Below are 20,681 nucleotides of genomic sequence, written 5' to 3' on the forward strand. Positions count from 1 at the left end.
TAAAGAAAATGAAATAAATCTTATTTCATACCATTTTGTACTTGTAAAGGTGAAATTTGTAATTCTTGATATCGCAATATATGTTGTATTGTTTAGTATCAGGATATATCGTATTATGACACACAAATCGTATCGTATCGTCAGCTTCATGGTAACGCACACCCCTAATACTTGCTAATATTCACACATTTATTCCCTCATACAATTTAGTGGCTTTAATGTACTTAATTTACCGGTACTTGTTCCCACGATAGGAAAAAAGCTGTAGTATCCAGAGATTACCAATGCATTCATGGTGAGAACATGCAGATTTCACAAGTTTGGAGAGTTAATCCTGTGCTCTCTTGCAGTTAACCACGACACCACAATTCTTCCCTCTTTATAATTCACCTACAATCTTTAAACTTTATGGATGAGGGCATATTGTGGTGGATAAGCTTTCACTGTGAACATTTGATCATCATGATAAAAGAAGAGTCATTCATTTAAAAACTAATGCAGCATGTCTTAAATGCCTTAAACTAATTTAATTAGATTAGTATTAATAGCATTAGCAGATTGTTAGCCTGAATGGCTAATGTAATATTACACTGGTAAAAGTCTTATAAAAATGGTTTTAATATTTTTCAATGTTTCATGGATTTTGCAGAGGTTTGAGATAAGGATTTAATCCAGACTCATCAGTTCAGAGTAATTTATAAATGTGTGTTTTTCTGTTTTGTTTTTTTTTGCAAAAATTTCTTTTTCTAAAGACAACTCAGAATATTTGCTTTTTATGAACAACTTAAATCAGGTGTTTTTAGAATTACATAGAAATAATGTCATCGTGTGTGATTACATTTTTACTAATTGGAAACAAATGAGACCTGCCCTGATTATTATTTTTTCTTTTGGCGGAACATAAAATGTCATGTTTCAAGAATATAAGTTTCAGCTAAATAACTCATTTAATAAACAAATGTTGCATTCACATGAATCGATTTATAAGGATGGGTATGAGCTGGACAATAGATATTGTTCATTCACTCGATTTTAGTTTTTTTGTCAATATCTGATATGCCGATATTGTCTAACACTAAATTTCCAATTTCTGATATTACCCGATACCAATATATACATAGACCCCTTCCTACCTACACTCCATTTTATTTTACACCATATATATCTCAATGGAAATACCAGGTTATTGTAATGCCCCACTGGATGCATTTCACAAATAAATATCATCAGTGCAAAATAAGAACACTTATCCAAGTTTATATATATATATATATATGTTCTCTCTACCAAGTTGGTGAAAAAGATGTGACAGTTCTAACAGAAAGCGCCCCAGTCTGTTACATCTAATGGAGCAAAAATGGGTTCAGTTAGTAACGACAAGAGGATTAATCTCTGTTTAGACATCACATGGCCAATCTTTCTCTCTTTCCATTCACTCTACTCAACAATATTTCCTTCAGATGTTCATATTCTCTCTCTTTACTCCACCTGCTTTTTCCCTCCCAGTTCGATTCTCCCCCACTCTGGTGTATCTCACCACCATCTCCCCCTCTTACACTGAATTCATTCCGGCCTATTCCTCTTAGTTTGCACCCAATCGTCCCTTTTCACCCTCTCTTCATCCTTCTCTTTTCGTGGTACGCTGGACTGGCTTCAGCATGTAACGACAACAACCCGTGTGAGCAGAGCAGTGGCAGGTGGAATCGCAGGACCCTCTCACTTTCTCCCCCTTCTCTCTCTCTCTTTCTCTCTCTCTCTCTTACTTGGTACTTGGTTCTCATCTACTTTTATTCTTTCTGTTTATGGGAAAAGTGGGCGATCATGGATATTTCTGGTCTTTCTCTCCTGCTTACGCTGTTTATTCTCAGGCCAGCTGCCAAAGCCTCCGGTAAGGACCAAATTATCATAAGAATAGTGATTATGTGAGAGGTTTGGGGCTGTGATTTGTATGATCTGGCTTGATGTGAATGTATGAAGACTTTAGTGTGAACATAGCTGGCAGGAAAATGGGATTTTGTTAAGATTTATTATAGTGATTCTGCTTATGTTATTATAATTGATGATTTCAAAATAATCATTTTTTTTTTGTGTGAATCCAACACAATGGAAGTAAATATTTCAAGGGACGTTTCTCTTTTTACAGCAGAAGAAATCACCTGGACCTACTCTGGTAAGTTACAATTTCTGGTACAATTCTTTTCTATTTTGCAAATATAAACCTAGTGAACTTGAAGTGTAAGCTTAAAACAAATAATTATAGAATACTAATGATCTATATAATAATACAAAAAGAGCTTGCTTCATAATCTTCTTATGAACCTGAGTCGATGATGGTCCAAGATTCTTTTTTGCCATAATAATCAGAGTTTTATGATCGATCAACAATTATTACTTTTTTCTTCTACTTTGGTTCTCAATCTATGCATTTTAGTTTAGTGATGTCAAATATTGAAATATCTTTCTGTAATACTTAATTGTTTTTTTAATTTTTTTTTATCTTGAAACATTGAACCATTCAGAAAAAGCTTCTCCACCGGGTTTGTTACTTTCCCCCTCATATCTCCCACCCCTTCTCCCTTTGCTTTCCTCCCTTTTCCACTTTGTCCGTATTAGTTACAGCTCAGCACGCTGGCATGAGCCCAGCAGTCACACAGAGATTATGATGAAGTGGGGGTATTGGTGGTGGAGGTGGTGGTGGTGGAGGGGGGGATACAGGGAGAAAGAAAGCAAGAAAAGGCAGGAGGAGAGAGAGGAGGCAGGTGCACTGGAAGGAGCGTGCTGGACAGACACGGGGAGACGGGACGGGATGAAGCAAAACCACACCAAATCGGTGGCTGTATTGTTGTAACACACAATAACCTATGTGTTTATTGTGTTGTTGACACACACTGGATGCCTATGCTGGGAACAATGACATTGTGGAAATGAATGGAGCACACTGATTGCATTCAGGGGAGAAACACTGAGATGTACAGTAGAATTCAGGGTTTCTGAGAGTTTGTGCATGTAGCCTGTTGGCATCGTTTATCACAAAGGATGCATGGGCATATAGGCATATGAGTGTTTGCAGCGCAACACACAAGCAAACATGTCGAGTTGTGATGCAGAGCTGCACAGTGATGGAAGCTTCTTTTCCTCACTCATTGCCCTGTCATTGAATGAATCAGCACGTGCTTCTTTGTCAGTTACCACATTCAGAATGAAATTACATTTTAAGGGAGGAAGAGGGTCAGAGTTCTCAACCTCTAGTAACCATGGAGACCTCCATTACAACCAGTAGCAGGACCACTTTTGAAGCTGGGTTGCTGTGTGGGGTGCATGCAGTGGGTCACACACTTCATTACCTATTTACAGGTCTATATATAAACCCTGTCCACTTGTCTTTTACAACTGTAACTCCTATTTAGGATCGCAGTGCATGGGAATCAAATTTAATTCATTTTTTTTACAGTTAGGGTCTGTTGAAGAAAGGGTGCTTTCTTTTAGGGGTGTACCGATCCAATATTGATATCAGATATCGGTCCGAAATCAGCCAGAAAACAAATATCGGATTTTATCGGACTGCATCTAAAATCTCCGATATATTATATTATATTTATTCAATTGTAGAACACTGTAGATATTGAAGGTTAAAATGTACTGTATGTAACCAATTGGTTAATATTAAATGGTCAGTTTTTCTCGTACCTACTGTTGCTGACTATTGTTCTCTGTTTGAATAACATCACTTGATCAATAATTTTCTCACATTCCGCACTACTAAATAAGTAATAAAACTATGTATGATTCGTCCTGATATCGCATCGGTTTGATATCGCTATCAACCAATACTCGAGGCCGCAATATCGGTAATGTATCAGAAGTGAAAAAGTTGTATCGGGACATCTCTACTTTCTTTTATTCTTTTATTTACTAATAATTTAGTAATTAATTTAGTTTGTTTGAATCGCAAACTATTTTTCAACACTTGGGGCTGATCTCACACAACTGAATTGCCAGGGTCAAAAATAAAAATAAATTATGTTTCTTATCCAGAATGATTATCATCCAATATGCAGATAATTGTGAGATATGGATGAATTAATGTCAAAGGGTGGGATATTAATTGAGTTAATTATAACCATAATCTCTGCATATACTGGTGAATGAATGAAAATGAAATAAGTTGAATAATATGTTTTTCATTTATTTGATTAAAACTAGACTAAGCCAGAAAAAATAACTCAAATGATCAAATTAACTATTAATAATGTTGTTTTTTCAACAGACTATATACTAAAGCTAAACCTGCATCTATAAATAAACTATTAAATGAAGGATGAGATATTAACATTTGAAATCACAGTTTACACAATCCTGCTTTATAAACACAAATAATGTACATACATTTATTTAAAAATAACAATAAGCTTTAATGGTGAACTTTTACCTTTTATTGTCCCCCAAAATGTCTTTTCTCCAGAAGCTAAAGGGCTGCTCCCCATTTTAATCTGACATTCATTCACCCTCGTTTACCTGATATTTTCCTTTTTTCCTTTCTTTTTCTTTCATTATGAGAGCACTTTCAGAGCGTGCAATTGAAACTACAAAGGAAGCAGAACGTATGGAGCCTACATAACATTGACCATTCAATTATTGGCTAACATCTGTCATCATGTGGTTATTCCATCTTTTAAAATTACCTAATGCTTCTGTATTCATATCATATTTATATAATTTTAACTTATATTTGGATATTTTTCTGAGATATAGAATTGAATTAAAATTAGTTGATGATCCACAATACTACCAAAAAGAAAAAAGTGAAACATTTTTCTCATAAAAACTATTTTACTGGACATCATCTACAGTGCAGTGTTTAGCTTTTACCTTCAACATTAGGAATATTAAAGAGAAAAGTGAAAAGCTCATAAACAGCACTTTAAACAACAGTATTTATCCCATTTAGGTGCTTCCTTATTATTTCTGTAAACAGTTCAACATTGTTCATTTAAAAAAACTCCATCTGCATCAAAACTAAACACTATTTTGAGAGTGAAAAGGTAAATATGACATACCATATTTTTAAAAAGATGGTATACATTTGATGAGCGCTACAAGATGAATGCTGTTGTAATTAGCGTTATACAAATAAAGTTGAATTTAATATAATTAAATGCCTGGCTTTATCATTGGCTTTCATTATTCACCACATGTAATAATTAATAAACTGTGGGTCAAACAATTTGAGATGTTGGCACAATTCTCACTTTTTAAATTAAAAAAATAAATAAATGAATAATCCAGAAGGGAAAAGTCTTTGTTTTGGACAGTTTCCAAGTCGTTTCACTGCCAGGACATCTTTATGGTTCTCAGTCGTAATGTTATGTCATATTGTATGTTAATGTACGTTTATGAAATGTTTTTATCTACACTGTGTGCTACACGCTGCCGTTTTCACTGCTTTAGACCATGAAGGAATAATTACTCTGCTTAATTAGAGGCTGATCAATGGAGGCTTTTTACTGACCCACTGGGAACCAGTGTACTGTGTGATTTGGTGACTTCACTCACTTTGTGTTTTCTCTCCGTTGAAGGCTTGGTGGGTCAGTCCGAGTGGTCAGAGTACTTCCCTGAATGTGGCGGTACTGCTCAGTCCCCGGTTGATGTTATAACCACACAAACTAAGTATGACTCCAGCCTGATCCCCGTGACCCCGCTGGGCTACAGTCAGCATGGCAACAAGCCTTTCACTCTGTACAATAATGGACACACAGGTAACTATGGCAGCCGGCTGGCTTCCTGTCTCTAGTAGAGTCCTCTGTTGTGTGTTCAAGCAGCCATTCTGTTTACAGTGTACTCAAAAGCCCCCGGCAGCAACTCTTCCCTGTGCATTATTCCACAGAGAAATTATTTTCAAATTAGAGATGATGTAGCCTACTTTGGGAGTTTAAGCTTCTGCTTCAATGACTCAACAATTTTGTTACTTTTTTCTCCCCCCCCCCCCCCCCCCCCCACAAGCTGTCATTGAGCTGCCAGAATGGATGGGACTGGGAGGACTGCCATGGCTCTTTACAGCCGTACAAATGCACCTTCACTGGGGCAGCGGCGGCCCGAGTCACGGGGGCAGTGAACACACCATCAATGGGCTGAGTGCAGATGCTGAGGTATGCTTGAACACACAAAGAACATAAAGGCTAAGTGCGGATGGGACTGTGTTAAAGAAAAACAATGTATGGAGTATGACACAAAACGTTTCAGAACATCTAAGAAAATTTCACATTTAACTGAGATTTGTACTTGTTACATTTTTTTTTTGGTCAAAAATTGTATTTTATTAAATATAGGTCTACTATTTTTCGACCCTTGATTGGTTCAAGACATTTCTTTAAATTCAAATAATGGCTGTTTTTAAGATGATTCAGCATTACTATAATGCTATTTGGTAGTTTTTTAGTTATTCAATGATTGGATCCACCCAAACATCAGATGAATGTGTAGCCTCATTTAAATAAAAATGTATGGAGTATAAGCATTTTAAAGAAGTATAATCTAACCATAAATACTTTTTATTACCACATAGATTTGAAGATTTACCTTTGTTCCGCAAAACTATATTGAGTTAAACTTGTGAACGAATTTTATGATAGAAAGCTTGCAAATACTTTCTTTCAATTTTGTTATTTCCTCCAATTCTTACCTTGTAACATTGTTAATGTGTGTATTGTTGTTATTTGAAGATTAATTCAGCTCAGTGATGCAATGGTTAGTGTTGTTTCCTCCAAAACATTTAGTATCATTCAAAAAATGTTCTAGTCCATAGTGAAGTTAACTTTTGTTGTGTATGAAAAGGAAAAGGGGGCCACACATCATTTCTCTCCCTTTTTCCTGGCTTTGACATCTTGTCGAGTTTAGACCATGTGCAAGCGTGTGTGTGTCGCATTAATTACAGTGTTATTATTGACGGAGCTACCAACCCTGTGTTTATCTTCACATATAAAGATTACTTCTGCTTAGCTCGTGCCCTTTCACATGAAGAACTTAAAGCAACAACGACTGTTGGATTGGCTTTACACACTGAGGCTATAGCCTGTATTAGGAATGCTAAAGCAAGTTTGTCAGTTTCAATTAGTTATGTTTTCAAGTGCATTTAGTCAAAGCCTCGGTTTTGTTGATGAGAAAAACTACATTTAGTTTTATTTATATAGTGCTAAATGTAGCACAGTCGTCACATTAAGAGGGAAAAAAACTAGATTTCCAAAGGATTTATCCTGATGATGGAGCGGAGGAAAAACCTGATCTAAAGTATGACAGTTTTTCCTGCTTCAGGCTAATCACAGTGTTTATCTCAATCATTTCCTTTTCAGCTTTTGAAATGTAAAACCTAGGTTATCCTCATACTAGTTCTTTATTATTCTGCTTTCCATGTTGTCACCTGTAACATGCAAACAGCTGACCCAGAGGGAGAAAATTATAAATTAAGATTAACAGCAAAAAAGATGAAAAACTAACCTAAAAATAGCTCATTTCAATGAAAAATGGAAAAAGAACAGTGACAAAAACACTGTTGTGAAAACAGTGGTAAAAAACTGAAAGGCTAAGTTGCCACAGCACCTTTGTTTCCACCCATCTGTCACTGTTCAACTCTGCCAACACTTGAGTTTCTTCAGGGCTGATTGGTTGTCAAGCTCCAATCGTGCAGAGTTGAAAGAAGGAAACGGATGAAAAAGGACAAATAAGAATTACTGATCCTGACATGCACGAGAGGTTGTATTACATAATGAAACGCTTTCCTGTTTCTTTGAATAAACACGATTTCCCTAAAAATATTTGACATTTTAGTCATTAGATGTGAGATGAAATGGAACATGACACTCTCTGTCTTGTGCCTGTCACTGGTGAAAACAATTAATCGCTTTCCTCCTCCTCTTTGCAGCTACATGTGGTGCACTACAACTCTGAGCTCTACCCCAACATGTCGGCAGCGATGACACAGAGAAACGGACTGGCTGTTTTAGGAATCCTTATTGTGGTAATAAAAGGTTTAAAGGTGTGAAGAGAAAAGCAAGAAAAGAAAATCACTGATTTGTTCAAAATACAGAAAGAATAGTTTTGTTTTGTTTTATTTTGTGATATCTCCTGGTGTGGTCACCAATACTTTCAAGCAAAACCCCAAATAATGTTAAAAGGATGAGTTTTTAATGACTTTTGCTCCCTAACTAATACGATAATTACTTTTTTCTTTGCTGTATTTTGCTCAGAATATCATTATATTGCCAGAGCAACATTGCAGAATTAGCCCTTTGCTCCTGCACTACAGCTTCTTGCTAATATTCAAACAATTGGAATTTCTGTATGATTGGGTTCTGCAGGAAAGATTAAGAACACAAATAGTTTCATATGATATTTGCTAAATTAATGGCGAACTTTAGTCAATGTGGTCTTCTGTGCAGTCAATTCTTGCACTGAATTTAAATTTTCAGCTTTATTATGAAGCAAACCTTCACAAAAATAGCTACTGTATATCAATAATGAGTAACTAGGAACTTTTTAAGCCTATGTTTCTTGCTGAAAGCTAAGTAGTTTTTTTCATAGACAGGTGAGGAAACAAACCCAGGATTTAACAACATCCTGAACTACCTGAGTCGCATCAGACATGCAAGTAAGTTGATGAAACACTATAACCCAATCTGGTTTAGTTTATGGTCAAAACCTCATGTGGATTTCCGTCTTCCGCCGTCAGAGCAGTCAGCGTTCATTCCTGCATTTGATGTGCAGACACTGCTTCCCAAGGATCTGGGACGCTACTATCGATACAACGGCTCCTTAACGACTCCCCCCTGCTACCAGAGTGTGATGTGGACACTGTTCAATGAAAGGGTTCAAATCTCAAAGGCACAGGTCTGTTTTAAACACTGACACTGAACTCAAGCTTAGAGACTCAGAACCAGCATGCCAATACTTTAATATATAGACCCAAAGAATACCCCTTATAGTCATACATGATAAGTGTGACAAAAACATTGTGATAAGTGTCCATAGAATATTAAATAAATATAAATGTATTTTGAAAGACTGTAATTGCACTTGAATGAATAGAAATGAAAAATCTTAAGATTTTTTTTTTTTTTTTAAATGATCCAAATACCACAAACCATTTTATGTATGTTTTTTAGACTTTAAAAACATTTTTAAGAGGACTTTGCTCTTGTATTGGAATACTTACAGCTTAGCTTCTGCTTGTACCTCTTGGGATTGCAAATACACTGTCTAAAACATCACAAATGACCCCTTTATGAATCACTACTTACGATCTGTGTCTTACAGCAGAATGACATGATCAGAGCATTCTTTTTTTAACTTAACAAACATGCTCCACCTGTAACTCTCTGCTCCAGCTCCTGAAGATGGAGACACTACTTTACTCCAGTACAGCTGAAGAACCAGATAGGATGCTGCTACAAGATAATTACCGTGCAACGCAGCCGCTCAACCATCGAGTCATCTTTGCCTCCTTCTCTGCAGGTTGGTCAGCTGTTAAAAACACAGAAAGTATCAGTTGTGGTTAACAGCTTTCATTAAAGACCAAAGCATTTCAAACTCCACATTGGTTTTCCAACATAGTGCCCTACTTTGGGTATAATTCTTCTTAGAATGTTCTTATGAGGCTGCAAAAGGTTAAACAGCTAATCTGTTTTCAACTTGAGTGTCGTGGCCTATTAGCACTTCTACACTGATGGATTGTAATGCTCATTTGCTAAAACTCTCATGCAAGCTGGTAGGTAGCCAATAATCTGAAGTAAGAAGAAATAGTAAGAGAAATAGGAATAGGAAGTATAGGAAAAGCCACTGTGTTGGTTTGAAGACAAAAGAATGAGCAAAAACTAAACACTGAGCCCATTGTTGTCACACAAGTTGAACTGAGAGGAAAAAGCAGTGGAGAGAGAGGTGGACGAGGGAGACAGAGCAGGGGAGAAAGACAAAAGAGGGAGAATCTGTGTAAAGTGCTCTTTGTAGTGAGGGACTGAACTGGAAGGCTGGTGATATCAGCGCTGCTGTCAAACACAGGGCAGACATAACAGCAGATCCTGCTAAGATAAACCAGTCAGTCAGTCATTCTGTGTGATGAAGTCATTAACTCTATCCTGAATTGATGAACAATTTGATTTGCATTTTGTAGAGTCGGGGAAGGAGCTATCTCCTGGTAAGGCCCAGAGTTTCACTTCTTATTGGTTATCAAGCTGTACTTCTGATTTTTTTGTTTTAAGTTTTCATGCCTCTGGTCTTTGTGTTTTATTCCCCTGCAGGTGAAGTCACAGCCATAGTCATTGGAGTGATGTGTGGCTGTGTGGGGCTGGCTGTTATTGTTCGTTTCATCGTAAAGACAATCCGGTGAGAGGTTTTCACTGCTTTTTTGTTGTTGCTCTCTGTTCTGTTACTGTTTGCAATGAGCAAAAACATGAAACGTTTCCACTCTCTTATCACTTTATCTCATTTCTCCTGGCAGATTTTTTAGACTCCTTCATCTTGAAACAGTTGTGGTAAACAACAGGTGGTTTAACCTGACCTTACTACTGACAGGGGACTGTGAATTAATATCTTTGTGCTAGACAGATGCACTTCAGCGCTGATCTTGTATTAAATCAAGTACAAACTTGATCGAATACAATACTCCAAAAAATCCTGATTTCTGCCTCTATCACATACTGTTGTCTGTAGAGACATTGTTACATATAAAACAGTCATTAACCAGCTAAAAATTATGAAGGTATTCGTTCATACCGAACGCAATTTCAGCGACTATAGTTGCTTAAATCGCCTGTGATGAGTCACTTGAACATAGTTGCGCTTTTTGCTTGCCTCATCTACCCCAGTGATGTGATCACCAGGGGAGTGACGTAGTGAGAAACTAATTACAGGTGCTTGAAAAGTTCAAAATTTTCAACTTTGAGCGACCTCTAGCGACTTAGATCGTGCGATAGAGTCCCTGGAGGTTGCTTGACGTTGCATTGATTTTTAATGTGATCTAGTCGCCAGAGTCGCAGACATCACGTTCGGTGTGAACGCACCTTAGTTCTCAAACTATGTTCCTCGAGGGTAGCATTCCTGCATGTTTTAGATTTCTTCTCAGAACATAAGACCTGATGTAAGGAGAAGCTCATATCAGGCTTTCTGCAGATACTGTATGTATAACACCTTCAGATTCAGGTTTTATGATGAGAGTAACAGATAAAACATAATAATCTGTGACTCTTCAGGAATCTACCTTAAAAGCCCAGCCCAGCTGAGGGCAAAATACAAACCACAAGAATTTTAGTTTTTATCTTTAGAAATTTCACACAAATATTTAAACATACGTCGTCATGAGAATAGAAATAAATGAATCATTTAATCAGCTTCTGTTTGCTCTGAAATGTCAGATTTCTCCAGGCCTCAGAGGTTCAGTAAGATTTGGTTGTTAATAGGAAACCATAGTGATCAATCCTGTTTGTGATATTCCACCATTAAAACTGAAAGCACACTGGAAATCAGCGCTGGGGATAATCTGGTCTTCTGACCTCTGCTGTAATCAAAAGCCTGTACTGAGTTTGCTGTTCCTACTTACCTTATAATTACATTGGATTAATGGAAAAATGAAAATTCTTTCTGTGTTGAACCAGGACGTGATTGAACTGTGTTACTGCTCTACTCAGTGGTTCCTAACATTTCTATGTAATTTAATTTGTACACTTCAAATCATAAACCCTTATGTCCCACCGTAATGTTGGTTTCAAATCTTGGGATTTTAATGCATAATCAGATAGAAAAACGAGTTGTTACACTTGTTGTGTAAAGTGAGGCTTTGGCCTTTCTCTTTAATAATCAGGTAACCAACATTTTGGGAACAACTCTCTAACAAATTACTACACATACTCAGCTGTTTGCTATTGATTTCTGTATTTAACAAGAAGGTGCTGAAATGTGTTCCCATGCTATCTCTTTAAATATTAAATGTCTCCTTTTCTTGCTGATTTGGTCATGTGATTGTGTCTCTTCATCTCGTCACAGCTCTACCTCTAGCTGGGACATCCTGCACAATAACCGGCCTGCTCCTATGCCAAGGTCACTCTTAAAATCATGACCTCTGACCTACAAATATAGAGTTAGCTTCCTGTCTATGATTTATCTAGCTACTAATACTGACTTAACCTTTTAACACCTTTCTTGTAGCAGACCTACTTAAACAACTTCTGTATTTGTATTTTATACTAACATTTTTCTTCATCACGGTTGTAGGGTACCAAAGCCTCTTCCAGCTGCCCCAACAGAAAGAACTCATAACCGTATGTCATTATAGTGACTAAAGTTGGCCTAAAATCCATTTTTATTTACAGTGAGACTAAACTAATTTCAACATTGCCCAGAAAACCTTAAGAAAACTCCTAATTCAAACCTACAACCTTGTAGCTTAAACCTTTCCAAAGGTGATCGAGCTTAGACCAGTGCATTTGGTTGTGAGTTCAGAATTCCAGCTTTTATTTCATGGTATTTACATCTAGATGTGTTCAACAACTCAGGACAGAGCACCTTTTGTTTGAACCCACCCACTTTTCAAGGGAGCAAAAGTAATGGAACATGTGACTGATGGGTGTTTGTAGTTGCCTTTTAGATTGATTGCTTAAACATTAAATAGTTCTTGTTTTTGGCTTTGGGTTTCACCTGTGAAAACTGCATTTGCTGTTAAGCAAACATGAAGACCACAGAGCTGTCTATGGAAGAAAAGCAAACCATTATGAAGCTGAAAGAAGAGGGAAAATTAATCAGAGCTATTGCACAAATATTGGTCATAGCCAGTACAACAATTTGGAATGTCCTGAAAAAGAAAGAAACTACTGGTGTACTGAGCAACAGACATCGAACAGGTCGGCCAAGGGAACCAACAGCAGTTGATGACAGAAAGATTATGAAAGCTGTGAAGAAACTCCCAAAGACAACAGTCAGTGACATCACTGCCAACCTCCACAGGGCAGGGGTGAAGGTGCTCTGTCTTGAGTTGTTTAACACATCTAGATGTAAATACCATGAAATAAAAGCTGTAATTCTGAACTTTTGTCTTCAGTATACAACAAAAACAAAGGAATTGACCTTGCCGTTCCAATACTTTTGGAGGGGACAGTATTATGAATTTTGTACCATAATAATGATTTTAAGCTTTAGCACTAATTAAACTCAGAATTAAACTCACAATTCAGTGCATGCAAACCAAAAATGATAAGTCTGCTCCACATGGTGACTTATTATTCAATTGATCCCAAATTGTGACAAATGACTGTGAGGGTGATTTGTTGTCAATATCAGCCAATTGATATATAATAAAAGCCAGTATTTCAATGCAGGGTAGTCCCTTCTAAATATAAAACAATTTCAAAAAAAAAATTCCATTCATTCATCCTACTAATTCAAATACATTCCTTCTCTTTTCCCCCTACTGTTAGCATCCATTGTATCACTGAGTTAAATTCTCTTTGTAACAAAGAGCGACCTCTTTTGGAAAACATGACAAACTACATCAAAATTAAGTAAATGCCTAATTTCTTGCAGCATGCGTGGTGATGTTTGCTTGTGTTGTTTTTTTAGGACTAAGAAGCCAGAAGAAGATGAGAAAAAACAAGACATGGTAATGAACTCAACCTCAGATGGAGAAATAAAAGACAAGCCTGAAACCGATCCTTAGCGGACATCGCCACCATCATTAGACACAGTTTACTCAAACTTTCCTCCAACAAGTGAAGGTTTCACTGAAAATGTCTCATCAGAGGCACCAACAAAGAAAACTGAAGGAAGCGAAATGGACTGTCAACTCATAGTTTACCTCTGTGTCAAAAATGGTCTTATTTTCATCCTAACTGAGAGACTTTACCGTTGGTGGATTCTTCAGTTTGTTCATAAACTACTTTGTCATTTGTGCTGGGTTTATTTTGTGGCTCGTGCAACCTTCAAAACTTGGCTGACCCATGTAAAGTATATGTAAATTATACCATTAGTTGTTTTTTAGATATTCTATCATGTCCACATGGTTCCTTGAAACACAAGCACAATGCACTATATGAATAGCTCTAACAGAAACGTTTACAGGGCATTATTTATCTGTGTAATAAAAGTATTTTCTCAGATGGAGTAGAAAGGCTGGTAAACAAATAAAAAAAACATAATTACGGCTGTGCAAACATTGAGGCTCTGGATGTTAGTAATCAGATCTTGCTGTCAATCTGAGACTTATGTACATATGATTCTTTTTCTGTTGAAAGAAGAGTTTGGGTGCTATAGATCACCCCTTGTCTGATTGCTTTACTTGTTGTATCTAACCTGTCAACACAGGCACTGCATTAAAACATCAGAAACCCCTGTTATCACTGTGCTTATTTTATATAATTGCATCACTAGAAACAAAATTTCCCATTTAATTTGAAAGTTTAAAGGAAGGAGCTTGATTTTCTGTTAGAAACTTTTCTGGGATTTTTGAGGACAGAAAAATAGTTTTGGATTAAGAAAAAAGGCCTTTCCTTGACTATTCACACAAAACAGAAGCATGAAATTATCCTCGAATTCTAGCAAATGGAAGTGGAATTTTTAAAAAATGTACAGAAATGAAATACATACAAATTTTCAGAAACTTTATTCTTACTTGGCACCAAATGGTCCACGTACTGGTGTAGCGGTCTGAGCTTTTCACAGGTATTAATTCAACTACTACCTTACATTAGTGCGCATGCGCAAATATGTTGGTGTAATGGGTTAGTAGGCTTAGTAATTTGAGACCGTGTTTGTACGGGTTAGTCATGCGGAAGGGAAATTGAGACTGGGGTAAACTGAGTCCGTGACACCAGTCCGCAACCCGATGGTTGGGGACCACTGGTCTAACTAATAAAAAGCAACCCAACACCATCTTAACTTTACACTGGTGCTGGTGCACAATGCATTCTCTATTAAAGGGGACATATGATGCAATTATTCACCCATCTCCATTTGTTCGAAGAACCCCAAAAACATAGTATTTGAGGTTCATTTTCACAAACTCGCCTGTTTTCCTGAGTTTTAGCCCTCTTAAAAATCACTTTCTGAGCAGTTCTGAAATCGGGCCGTTTTGGGGCCTACTTATGCATATCCATGAGTGGGCGTGTCTATAGACGCTCACTCACTTCATGTCTAGTTCTCAGTGATCACCAAAGCGATTTTATATTTGCTATCCACACAGTTATTGTTTTTACTATTTTAGCGGCTATTGTTTTTGAGTCCGTCCCTGTCCTTAATGTCTCACAACAGCAGCAGCAGCAGTCATTCAAACTTTCACTGGAGTGTTAAGCTACTATGTCACTTTCTCCTCCTCCATTGCTCTTCTAACTACAGGAATAGTGCATTTAATGTGATAATCATTTGCTTTCTCCAACCGCTGTGTCGCATTGTGTCACAAACACGTCAGATCAGCGATACGAGGCGATATAACAGGTTCGTCAATGCGCCAAACCACAGGAGTGGAGTACACCTCCGCATGAACAAATAGTGCTTACACATTGTGCGTTCACTGTGGAGGCGCGGCACCGGCAGCCAGCAAGTTCTGTATTTAGCCCTGGCGGTTGTATTTGCATTTTTTGTATTGTATTGTTTTATATGTTTGCATAAAGTTTGAAAAAAAAAAAAAGAAAGTACTTAGTTTTACCGGTAGCCATCACTCCTTTGCTAGCAAGTAAAACAATAGCAGACTTTTGCAAAAGTTTTTATCAGGTTGGGGGTGGAGTCCATGGGTGGAGTTACCAGCAGATCTTCCCCGATTAGACTTGTGACGTCACAAATCTGGAAAAATGTTCAAATCTCTGTGTTGTAAGACCTACACAGACCACAAAAAAAAAAAAAAAAAAAAAAACGACTGGATGGATTTATTTCACATTTTGTGTGCCGGTGGACACTCAAGTTACCTCATTTGTGATTAAAAAAACTGCAAAAGTGGATTTTTCATAATATGTCCCCTTTAAGTGATACGCAAAAGTACGTCAGAAAAGTATCATCATTCAAATAATACCCCCTTGTTTTACTGGGACAGTTTACCCAGATTTTATTTTTTTTTGCCATTCCCAGTGAGTAAGGCTTTCCTGCAGACAATCTACAACTAAATATCATCTTCTTCAGATGCAACTAAGAACTAAGTAACAATATTTTTCCTACATATGTTTTCTTTCAGGAAATATATTTGCCTACATATTTGGTAGTTTAAGGAAGATTTTGTAGAAAATTACACCATATATAATAGTTTTTGTTTTTTGTTTGTTTTTTTTTTATCCCATGGATGCTGTTTAATGTCAGTTGGTGGAAAGAGTGTCTGGTAGACACATAGTGTGACATTACTCATTATGTTGGAAATAAATTCATGATGGTCAAGTATCCCAAGGGGTAAACGCAGGGGCGTAGCACCACATTTTGGGCCTTGGGTATAAATCATCTTGTTATGTTATCTACACTTTTTTTTTTTTTTTTGCCCAGAAACTGTACTAGTAATCTCTAGCTTTTTTTTTTTTTCCACATTAACCCAGAAGTTCCTAACCTTTTTTGGGTTGTGACCCCATTTTAATATCACAAATGTCCAGAGACCCCAGAGACAGTTTTTTTTCTTCTACAATTAGTTTTTGATCATGTTTATTAAAGTGTGTTACAAATACAGAGTTGCCAGGATTAGTGACAAGTGCACCACCTTAGATATTTTTACACTGTATTTTATTTGAACTAAATTTATATATCAGAAAGTTTAAGTCTAGGATAGAGTTATTTGATATTTATTGTGTGTGATATGTATTTGAAAAATAATAATTTAAAAAATACAATTTTAATCCTTTTTTTTTTTTACCTCCATTCTCTCTCTATATATATATACATATATATACACATATATATATATATATATATATATATATATACATTATAGGTACATACATTATATACATTATAGGTGACCCCACATGAGGTCATGACCCTAAGGTTGAAAAAAAAAACCACCCTGCAATAACCTAATGACTCCATTATCATTGCTTGTATTTTATAAATCTGTTCTATGATATTTTAGTTATTTATTGAATATTGTGTTTGTGACATTTTTGCTACAATTCAAGAGCGGCTGGTAATTTTTTATTTAATTTGGGGGGGGGGGTATAACTAACACACACACAGCAAACGTGTACAAAGATTAATAGAAAATAAAGTCAGAATAATTAGAATCAAGGGGACACTCTGGCCAACTACTTAAGACTTGGTGGCAGCAAAATTTAGTCTTCAAATGATTTAATTTCCAATTAAGATTTGATGTGCAAAAGGAAGAGTGCACGTAGTTTATTTCAAACAAAATAATAATATTGCCTAAAAAAAAGATGTGCGAAAAATTGAATAAGCATCATATTTCCCTCTCCTTTCTTTCTTTTTTTGTGTTTTTGGCCTGGTTTTCCTTTCTTGAGGAAAAACATGCTGCTGTGTATCTGTCTATCTCCCGCTCCTTGTTACATCCACAGCACAGCAAACAAAGCACGCATTGCGACAGTCCTTAGTAGAAGTAACATTGATGTTATGTTGCCCTAACGCTAACAGCACACACTATTTATAACAGACAGTGGAGCACCGCCCACCAACCATTGCTTTAGCTGAAGACTGCAACCATTGGAGCAAGTTACGTAACGCGCACACGAGCCAAAACACGTAAGCCACGCCTTGTTTACCCTGACAAGAAGTGAAACGTGTAACGGCGACTAAAAACAGAATCCAGACTTCTCTGATGTTCCTCCTGTGGCACAAGGAAGACTGTACAGCAACAAAACAGAGGTAAGGAAGTCATCTGATGGATGGAATCCACTATTTAGAGTAGCCTCTGCTTTTTGAATGTGTCGGTAATAAGACAGACAGACAGACAGACAGACAGACAGACAGACAGACAGACAGACAGACAGGGTTGTCCCATAGACTTGTCCTATTCTCGGCGTCACTACCTAATGATTATGAATGAAACAGTTGTTGTGATAAACGCTAAACCACTAATGCATTGAGTTAAATACAGAGGCTTCATGGCTAAACCGTTTATTGTCACCTTTCACTTTTAGGAGTTTACAAATCCAGCGCTGCTTATAGGTTATATACTTGTAATAAACATGTGTAATGTATGGCTGTGTCTTTGAATTGATCTAATAAGGATAGAAAAAAAATACTTATGTGGACAAAAATGTTTCACACTTTACCAAAGAAAAAATAGGTGATTGTGTTTTCTAAATCAAAACTCAACTTGGTGTGACCTTGGGGAAATACCAAAGTTTAAGACAAAAACACCAACAACAGTATTTAAACCTGAATTGGAAAATAAATAAAAGTCTTTCAGACTTACTGGGGTTTGAAAAAAAAAAAAAAAAAAAAAACTCCTACACAGTAGATTTTCATTTCCCTTTTTAAAATCAAGGTAAATGCTGCTATGAAATTTGTCTGTGACTTGTTTATGCATCCAAACTCACAAGTTAGGAACCATTATACTTCAAAACCAGACGTGGGCAACTGGCTACACGGGGGCCACATAGGGCCCTCAGTTTGATTTTGTGCAGCCCCCAAATTGATTCCCCCAAAAAATTATAATTCAAGAAGTTCATTTAATACATGACAGAAAAAAAATATAAATTAAATAAAAAAAGATAACATATAAAACGACTTAGTAAATTACTCCAAAAAAAAAAAAAAAAAAATCACAAAACCACAGATAAATACATAAAATACCAACAAAAGCACAGAGAATGAGATAAAAATAAACACTAATTATTTCAAAAAAGACTCAAAAAACACACAAAATGACAAAAACACACACACTACCCTTCGTTCTTTCCTGTATTATTGCTCAGATTGGTCATTATTCCAAATGCTGACATGAATGTTGATCATGTTGACCTCACATCAGAAAATCACATTTTTGTGGCCCCCGTTTTAATAGAAGTTGCCCATCTCTGTTTTAAACTATTGTTCTCATAAACAGTGCTACTGCCATCAGGGTATTCTCCTTAAAAAGACTAATTTCCTTCTTTTTTAAATTTACAATATATGTTATTTACTGTAAGTTTACTCCTTTAATCAGAATTGATAACATTTAACTGTATCTTATCCTTCCAAGCAGGACCTCTGAGTAATGGCGGCTCTCTCTCTTGCCATCTTTCTTCTGCTGGGTCATCAAGTCCTCTCCAAAAATGATGCCCCATGTCAGCTCTCCAAGTGGAACAGTGGCTACAGAACCTTCCTCAAACGCCACATCCGTGATGGTACCCCCACCTCTCTGGACCAGAACCAATGGGAATCCTACATCAGGAACAACGGGGGATGTGACAGACCCACTCAATCCTTTATTCACCCAAAGGACCTGGACAAGGTGAAGGCCGTGTGCTCTAAAGAAGGAGGGAAGACCTTTAAGGAGAACCTGTGCATCAGCAAGCAGCTTTTTTCCTTCATCACAGTGAGGAGCGTGCCGGGAACCTGTGGCATCAAGAGCATCAAAGAAGAGACCAAACATCTGATCCTGGCCTGTGAGCAGTTGGACAACCAGTGCCTGCCTGTGCACTTTGAGGGAAACCCAAATAATGCAAAGCCCAGCAACAATGCTCGAGGCTGTCAGGACCCTCAGACCAAAGACCAGGCAACCAGCCTACCAACAACATGGCTCTGGTTACTGAGTGCTGTGCCTATTATCATTTATGGCTATTGACTATTGTTAGTACCTTGAGGAGGTATTATGGGATAGTCCCTTAAAGCATATTTTTGGATTTTATTGTTTTATTCACGATTAAAAGTTTTTTTATACATAGTTTGTCCTCCTGTGCATAATTTCCAAGTGCTTTTAAAAGCACAATTTAAATGACCATTCCTAATATTAGAAGCTTTATCAAGCACAAAAAATATAAGTAAAAGTCAAGTATTCCCATTACATATTGAGACGTGGGTACACCTGGAATAATAAACCTCATGTACAGTCTGTCTAAAGTTAATACAATAATAGTTTTTTTGCAAATGGAAGACAATAAGTGGAAATCAGAGGCTAAGGGAAAGTGTTGAATTTATGAGGATTTTCTTTCATTGTGGATTAATTTACCTTTTAAGTTCTTGCAAAGAAAAATTTCCAAATACAGACATGGAACAGAATTTTACTTTTAATTTTAGATATCTCAGCCCCTCCAAATACACAGATTCAATCATTTGATGGCAGTCACTTTTTGATCACAAATTGTTAAAAGAACTCATAATATTTCTCAAGTCCTGCAATTTTCCTTAAATTATTCCACAAAATGTCCCTAAAATAAATAAAAATTGTTCTCAAAATCAAGAAAATTTAAAGAGATCCGTCACTTACTGTATCTCTTAGATGTTGTCGGTTACATTTTTTAAATTTTTTTATTGGAAGTGCAAACTAGGGCAGAATAGCTTTGAATTGACTTGTTTATCCACCTTAAATCTGAGGCCCACTGGAGATGAGATTAAACTGCAGATTAAATTTGGCCCCTGAACTATAATGAGTGACACCCCTGTGTAAACTGTTTGTACAGTGGTACAACTCCCAAAGTGTCACTCTATCAAAAACATAGGAAAATACATATTGATCTTTAATCTGTAACTTAGTTAAGGGGATGCTGAGAATCTCCCATCACATCCAATATAAGCGGTACCAG

The 20,681-nt window shown here is 36.7% G+C and overlaps 2 protein-coding genes across 3 annotated transcripts in view; one reads left to right on the forward strand and one right to left on the reverse strand.

Annotated features, from left to right (window-relative positions):
• The window catches only part of LOC114478379 (circadian-associated transcriptional repressor-like), a 61,880-nt gene that overhangs the window by 12,707 nt on the left and 28,492 nt on the right, over positions 1-20,681 (reverse strand). The window contains exon 2 of the mRNA XM_028471425.1: positions 9,453-9,513. The gene's annotated coding sequence lies outside the window, so the exon portion shown is untranslated. The remainder of the gene's footprint in view (positions 1-9,452; positions 9,514-20,681) is intronic.
• On the forward strand, positions 1,584-14,357 carry ca14 (carbonic anhydrase XIV). 2 transcript variants are annotated; one of them, XM_028471426.1, is made up of 14 exons: positions 1,591-1,697; positions 1,813-1,888; positions 2,144-2,170; positions 5,577-5,756; positions 6,001-6,146; positions 7,916-8,029; positions 8,575-8,641; positions 8,723-8,880; positions 9,378-9,504; positions 10,160-10,183; positions 10,287-10,371; positions 10,487-10,531; positions 12,028-12,081; positions 13,597-14,357. In XM_028471426.1, the coding sequence occupies exons 2-14, from the start codon at positions 1,822-1,824 to the stop codon at positions 13,691-13,693; spliced, it is 1,191 nt and encodes a 396-aa protein (XP_028327227.1). In that variant the 5' UTR covers positions 1,591-1,697; positions 1,813-1,821; the 3' UTR covers positions 13,694-14,357. The 2 variants fall into 2 exon arrangements, with proteins under 2 accessions (XP_028327228.1, XP_028327227.1); XM_028471427.1 differs by having other exon boundaries at positions 1,584-1,888; positions 7,916-8,011.

The sequence above is a fragment of the Gouania willdenowi genome, chromosome 16 (assembly GCF_900634775.1).
Source record: "Gouania willdenowi chromosome 16, fGouWil2.1, whole genome shotgun sequence".
In the NCBI taxonomy this organism is placed as follows: domain Eukaryota; kingdom Metazoa; phylum Chordata; class Actinopteri; order Blenniiformes; family Gobiesocidae; genus Gouania; species Gouania willdenowi.